This window comes from Squalius cephalus (genome assembly GCF_949319135.1).
Source record: "Squalius cephalus genome assembly, chromosome: 2".
In the NCBI taxonomy this organism is placed as follows: Eukaryota; Metazoa; Chordata; class Actinopteri; order Cypriniformes; family Leuciscidae; genus Squalius; species Squalius cephalus.
Window position 1 is genome coordinate 2723196 of NC_137123.1, and position 6863 is coordinate 2730058.

Here is a 6863-nt window from a genome sequence, read left to right on the forward strand (position 1 = left end):
GCATTTTTACAGAAACAAACTAGATTACAGTAAAGAACTGTACAATTAACAGTATTTTACTGGCAACAGTGTTGCCAGTATTTTACTGTAAAAAAAACCCGGTAAGGCCTAACAGTGCAGGTTCAGTCAGACTTACTGAATAGATCAAATACAATTTTGTCTCACTACATGTACAGTTTGTATCAAGGATGACAGATGCCTTTTTCATTTGCATCCAAAATGTGGGTGTTCGTAAAGTAAATTTCCTCTGTAACAGAGGAGGAGTCTGAGAATCTGACAGATATAAAGAGTGTTTGTGTCAGACTGAACAACACAAACGGTGAGTTACTGTGAGTTTATTCTTCATTTACCTCACAGAACATTCTGACATTTAGATTGAAAAAATTTAAATGTTTCTGTCATTTTTGTCTAGATAAATCCAATATCTGCTGTGATCTACTGAGGAGAGACTGAGAAGATGGCAGTAAGTTCATCAACAACTCTACATTTCTAGAGAGGGTTTTCAGTGTGATGTTCATCTCTTTCTCTCTATCTCGCGCAGTTGATGGTGTTCTTGGCGGTTCTTCTCTCTGTTGTTCTGGTGAGCGGGTGCAGTCAGGATGGAGACATGCCGGCCGACTGTTCTGACCTTTATAAAGCAGGACAAAAGCTCAGTGGGATTTACACCATCTATCCAGCAGGAGACGTTCCTGTCTGGGTTTACTGTCACATGGTCTCAGATGGGAAAGATGAAGACAACGGAGGATGGACGGTACGAATGTGACTTTAGATCATCAAACACACATCAGAACATACATTATGAATCATATATTCTATATAAACCCATCACAGGTGTTTCAGAGGAGAATGGACGGCAGTGTGAATTTCTATCGGCCGTGGAATCAGTACAAGAGAGGATTCGGGAATGTGGAGAGCGAATACTGGCTGGGTAAGATCTCATAGCGTGTGTCCGTTTGTGTGGATGATCATGTGTTTGGCTGAACATGTTCTTCATGTGTGTGTGTGTGAACAGGGCTGGAGAACATGTACCAGTTGACACGTAACAGAAAGTACATGCTGAGAGTGGATCTGGAGGACTTCACTGGAAGGAAGGGTTTTGCTCTGTACTCGTCCTTCTCTGTGGATTGTGAAACTGACGGGTATAAACTGCTTGTTTCAGGGTTCAAGGATGGAGGAGCAGGTAGGACACTTTCATTCACATAAATAAATAAAAAATAAAATCACACTCAGTTGAGTAAATGTGCACCTGATGTCCTCAATGATGCTCTTCTTCTCTGCAGGCGACTCTTTATCTGTCCATAATGGACTGAAGTTCTCCACCTTTGACAAAGACCAAGACACCTGGGTGAATAACTGTGCCAAATCCTATCTTGGGGGATTTTGGTACGGATCCTGTCACTCTGCAAACCCCAACGGTGTGTATTTAGGGGGGGAAGATCCCACCATTTTCGCCATTGGAGATGTTTGGTACCACTGGAAGAGTAATTACGCTGTCGGTATGAAAACCATCAGCATGAAGATCAGACGTGTGTCTTAGACATTTGAAGAAACATTACAGAGTTTCTCAGAAACAAAAAAACAAAACAATCAAATTAAGGTTTTGGGTTTCCTTTCCTCTGTTAACTGTGAAACTCAGTAAACCATAAGATATATGTTAACTTGGGATATATGGCTGTTGTATTGTGTAATCTCATCAATTTATTTTCCTTCTTTGTTTTGGGTCACTTTTAAATCTACAACTGAAACAAATCAACAATAAACTTCAATAAACTTGGGCATTGAAAAGCATTATGTGTTGATGTGGATTTGTTTATCTTCACAATAGACCTCAGAAACAGTAAATGAGGAATTCAGTTCAACTGTTCATAAACTGATTTACTTTCCCTATAAATACAATCCTAAAGAAACAACGTGTATTTCTTAACACAGATATCCCTGTTTATTTGTCAGCAAAAGTCTTACACCACATTTTGCTGCATCCAGCGGTTTTCCTGTTTTGGAAATGATTCTTGGTTATGCAAACGTTAAGGAAACATAAAATTTGATCAAATTGCAAACATGAAAATGTTACTTTTTAATGTTCTCTGAGCATTCCAAAAAAATTCCTGAAATTTAACATTCCCTGTTACTGTAGCTAGGTGTGTGTATGTGTTTATATAGGCCATACATTTTTTTATTGTATGGAAAGAGAACATCTCAATTTACTTATTTGACGTAAGAATTGAAGCAAGATTATACTCTTATTAACACTTAGAGACTACTGTCACTAATAAACAAGTCCTGTATGGATTCTGTTTTCCATGTGATCACATATTACAGCTTACAGTAATGAATGGATATACATTTTGTACAAAATATTTTCACAATCCTCAGAGCAAAACCCTTCCTTCCTTCAAAGTCCTCCAGATCCACTCTCAGCATGTGCTTTCTGTTACGTGTCAGCTGGTACATGTTCTCCAGCCCTGTTCACACACACACACACACACACACACACACACACACACACACACAGAGAGAGAGAGACATGAACACCAAGTATGGGATAAAGTACAATCAGGCGGTATTTATCACAAAATAAACCCTGACATCTTGATTAGGACATTGACCTGAAGTGTAGAGGTCTTTTATCATCCTGAAAGGGCTTATTTTGAGATAACAACTGTCTGACTGTGCGTTTATTATGCCTAATTACCACAGAAGTAAATAATTGGATATGGATTATTAGCCCACTAACACAGTTTTCTAGAAAGCAACTTTTAGCCAAGCCAGGTGAACAAGTTCAAACTAGATGGAAAGAGTCATACCACTGATTACAAGACTTATCACCACATCAGTGTTGACATTTAATATTGATTCATGTTGAAACGGTTTTAAAATCTTACCTATAATTAAAATGCTCAAAACAGCTAAAAATAATGAAGACCTCAGACTTCACAGTGTGATACTAAAGACTGAAAACCACGGTGGATTTACAAACTCCAGATATTAAGATAACAAAAACGAGGCATCTTACCCAGCCAGTATTCGCTCTCCACATTCCCGAATCCTCTCTTGTACTGATTCCACGGCCGATAGAAATTCACACTGCCGTCCATTCTCCTCTGAATCACCTGTGATGGGTTTATATAGAATATATGATTCATAATGTGTGTTCTGATGTGTGTTTGATGAGCTAAAGTCACATTCGTACCGTCCATCCTCCGTTGTCTTCATCTTTCCCATCTGAGACCATGTGACAGTAAACCCAGACAGGAACGTCTCCTGCTGGATAGATGGAGTAAATCCCACTGACTGTTTCTCCTGAGTTATAGACGTCAGAACAGTCGAATGGCATGCATTTACAGTCACTGCTCAATACAACCAGGAGAAGAACCACCAAAAACACCTTCATCTACAAGAGACGGAAAGAGAGAGATGAACATCACACTGAAATCAAGGTGGAACCGTCTCTAAACATGTGATTGACACAATGAAGGAAACCAGTGAACTTACTGCCATCTTCTCAATCTCTCCATAGCAGTTTCACAGCAAAGATAAGGTTTTGATCTAAAAAATTGTTAAAAATTGTAAGAACTTCTGAATGCCCAGACTGTCTATGTTAAATGTTGGAGAGTAAAAACAGTAACTCAGGGGCACGAAATCTACTCAATCTTTAGTTTTTTTATTAATTCATCCATCCTTCGTAATTTGGGTGAGGAATTCGACAACTGTCTGAAATTTGACAAACAATTCAGTACTGTCTTAGGTTCAAGTTTCTTCTATCTTCACTCTCTCTCTAAAATCAAACCTTTTTTCTGAGGGCTATCTAGAGGTTGCTATCCATGCTTTTATCACTTTTCATGGATTATTGCAACTCCCTCTACTACTGCATATCTAAGACCCAAATCTCCCGCCTACAATAGTTTGTAAAATAATTCGATCACGTCACGCCCCTTCTGAGATCCCTACATTGGCTGCCGATTCATTATAGAATCAAGTTTAAAATCTTTCTACTTGTTTACACATCATTTAATAATCTAACACCTTGTTATTTGACAAATGTACTCCACCCCTACACACTCCCATGAGAGGACTAATATCGGAGGGCAAATTCTTCCTTAAGATCCACAAAACCCGCCTGAAGGCCAGGGCAAATAGAGCCTTTGAAGTGTCTGGCCTCAGTCTGTGGAATAACCCACCAGATCACATTAGAAAGTTCTAGAACTGACTAGAACAGATCACATTAGAACGGCTTCCACTTTATCTGAGTCCAAACCCTGTCTCAAAACTCATCTTTTCTCCATGGCTTTTAGTATGTAGTTCTGTCGGTTCTTTGCTGGTTTTAAATGTTTGTTGTTCATTTACAGTGTACTCTTTTTTTATTTTTTTTTATTTCATTATACAGCAGTTTGGTTGGCCTGCAACCGTTTTTAAATGTGCTTTAGAAACTGACCTTGATCTAGGGTTTTCCGAGAATGCTGTTATGAGTCCTAAAATTTACAGGAATGAGTTTGTAATAGAATGCAGTTGTCCCTCCTGTAAATAATCAAACTGGTTATGAACGTAACCGTATTAAGGACTGAAATACCAGACTGACAACAGCCATATTCTGCTGCTGTATGAACATGGCCAAATTAAGATGAAATTTTTGGTTCCCCAAAGAAACATTTAGTAAACAGTTCTTGAAGGAACCATTTTTTACTAGTATGAAGGACATTTTAAAAATCTAAAGAACCTTTTTCCACTATAAAGTGTCTTTTGAAAAGATTCCATGGATGTTAAAGGTTCTTTGTTCTTTATGGATATATACTTGTCCTCTATTTCTGTCAGCTTTGGAGAATATATGTGAAGAAAACATGACATTTCAGTGCACTGGAATGATTTTGACACCATATGGCCATCCAAGCTCAGACTCATCTGATCGACACACACTATGAGTCTGCCTGTGAACCCTGTTGTCCGTCAACAGAGGGAGCCCTCATTCAAGAATATGCAGTTCATGGCATTTTTAGATCCTGACAGTAATTGTTGTTTGGTGGTTATTAATGGAAACACATCAGAATCAGAAAAAGGGCTTTATTTCCAAATATATTTACACACACAAGGAATTTGGTGCTTCCAGTGCAGGCATACAAATAAATTACACAATAAAATGTTATCTAGCACAACACTATTTTAAAGAAGAACTAAATTTAAATAATGCTATATAGTACAGTGAGAAATATAGACTGAAAAAAATATATACTGTGTAATAAGTTTAATGAATGTACAGATATGTTATTAACAGGAGTACAGACTGAGATGTTATTTAGACATGTAGAATTTTGAGATGTTATGTGCAAATGGACAGTTATGATATATGATATATGATGTATAGTTATGAGAGTTTTAACTGTTCAGACTGAATATAGCCTGAGGGCCAGAAACACTGCTCTTGTGCCTGGCTGTTCTGATGCTCAGTGCTCTGTAGCGCCGGCCAGAAGGCAACAGTTCAGAGAGAGAGTGGGCTGGGTGTGAGGGGTCCGGCGTGACCATTTTTCTCACTCTGGAGTACAGGTCCTGGAGGGTTGGGCAGGGGGGAACCAATAGTCTTCTCAGCCGTACTGACTGTACATTGTAGTCTCCTTATGTCTGATTTGGTAGCTGAACCAAACCAGGTAGTTCTAGATGAACACAGGACAGACTCAGTGACGGCTGAGTAGAACTGTTTCAGCAGCTCCTGTGGCAGGTTGAACTTCCTCGGCTGATGAAGGAAGTACAACCTCCGCTCGGTCGTTTTTGAGTCTATGTGAGTGTCCCATTTCAGGTCCTGAGAGATGGTGATGCCCAGGAACCTGAATGTCACAGTGCTGTTCATGATGGTGAGTGGGGGGTTTCTCCTGAGATTATCTCCACTGTTTTGCGCCTTTTCAGCTCCATGGTGGTTGTGACTGAACCAGACAGCCAGCTGTTCAGAAGAGGGTCTTTTGAAGTGCAGTCGTTTACAGTGACGAGAGCGCTGTACAGTTTACAGCGAGAAGAGCAGTGGGGAGAGAACGTAACCCTGAGGAGCACCAGTGCTGATAGTGTGGGTCCTGGATGAGAGTTTCCCCAGCCTCAAAACTACTGCCTGTCTGTTGAAATTGAGAGCTGGGTCAGTTGTGGGAAGATCAGGCATGATGGTATTGAAGGCCGAACTGAAGTCCACAAATAAGATCCTTGTGTAAGTCCCTGGTCTGTTGAGATGTTTCAGGATGTAGTGCAGTCCATGTTGACCGTATCATCCTGCAGACCTGTTTGCTCTCTAGGGTCCAGTGATGTTCAGTGATGTTCTTCTGGTAGGCTAACACTTTCAAATTACTTCATGACCACAGATGTGAGAGCCGCATGTTTGTAGTCATTAAGTCCAGTGATTTGGGTTTTTTGGGGGGATCGGAATAATAACAGAGATTTTGAAGCAACAGGGAACTTCAAACTGCTTCAGTGATCTGTTGAAGAATCTGCCTGAAGATTGGGGCCAGTTGGTCAGCACAGACTTTTAACAGGCAGGTAAAACACCATCTGGGCCTGAAGCTTTCCTTGTCTTCTGTTTTGTGAAGACCCGACACACAGACCTTAAGCGCAGGTTGGATGGCAGGAGGGCAAAGCGGGTGTGGGCTGTGAGACTGCGCTTCTCAAACCTGCAGTACAGTGTACTTGGTGATGTTCCTCAGGCTGAACCTGGATCGTTGGCTGAAAACTGTTTTTTCAGCTTTTCAGAGTAGCTTCTTTTAGCCACTCTGATCTCCTTTGTTAGTCTGTTTTTTGCTGTTTCATCCACCAACACCTCCTGCAACTTCTGTAAGCATCCTCTTTGTCATGATGAAGCTGTTTGAGTTTCCCAGTTAACCATAGTTCATCATTAG

The 6863-nt window shown here is 40.2% G+C and overlaps 2 protein-coding genes across 3 annotated transcripts; one reads left to right on the forward strand and one right to left on the reverse strand.

The window, feature by feature from the left end:
• The first annotated feature begins 309 nt into the window (after window positions 1–309).
• On the forward strand, window positions 310–1900 carry LOC307154434 (microfibril-associated glycoprotein 4-like). Of its 2 annotated transcripts, XM_079864380.1 has the most exons (6): window positions 310–329; window positions 413–463; window positions 542–751; window positions 832–928; window positions 1013–1180; window positions 1281–1900. In XM_079864380.1, exons 2-6 carry the CDS (start codon window positions 458–460, stop codon window positions 1535–1537), a joined length of 738 nt encoding a protein of 245 aa, XP_079720506.1. In that variant the 5' UTR covers window positions 310–329; window positions 413–457; the 3' UTR covers window positions 1538–1900. The 2 variants fall into 2 exon arrangements, with proteins under 2 accessions (XP_079720506.1, XP_079720507.1); XM_079864381.1 differs by lacking the exon at window positions 310–329 and having other exon boundaries at window positions 330–463; window positions 1281–1782.
• A 58-nt stretch (window positions 1901–1958) lies between these two features.
• Window positions 1959–3498, reverse strand: LOC307154778 (microfibril-associated glycoprotein 4-like; the record flags this gene model as incomplete). The annotated part of the gene is made up of 5 exons (XM_079864864.1): window positions 1959–1991; window positions 2365–2462; window positions 3014–3110; window positions 3191–3391; window positions 3493–3498. The coding sequence occupies 5 exons, from the start codon at window positions 3496–3498 to the stop codon at window positions 1959–1961; spliced, it is 435 nt and encodes a 144-aa protein (XP_079720990.1).
• Between the last annotated feature and the right edge of the window lie 3365 nt (window positions 3499–6863).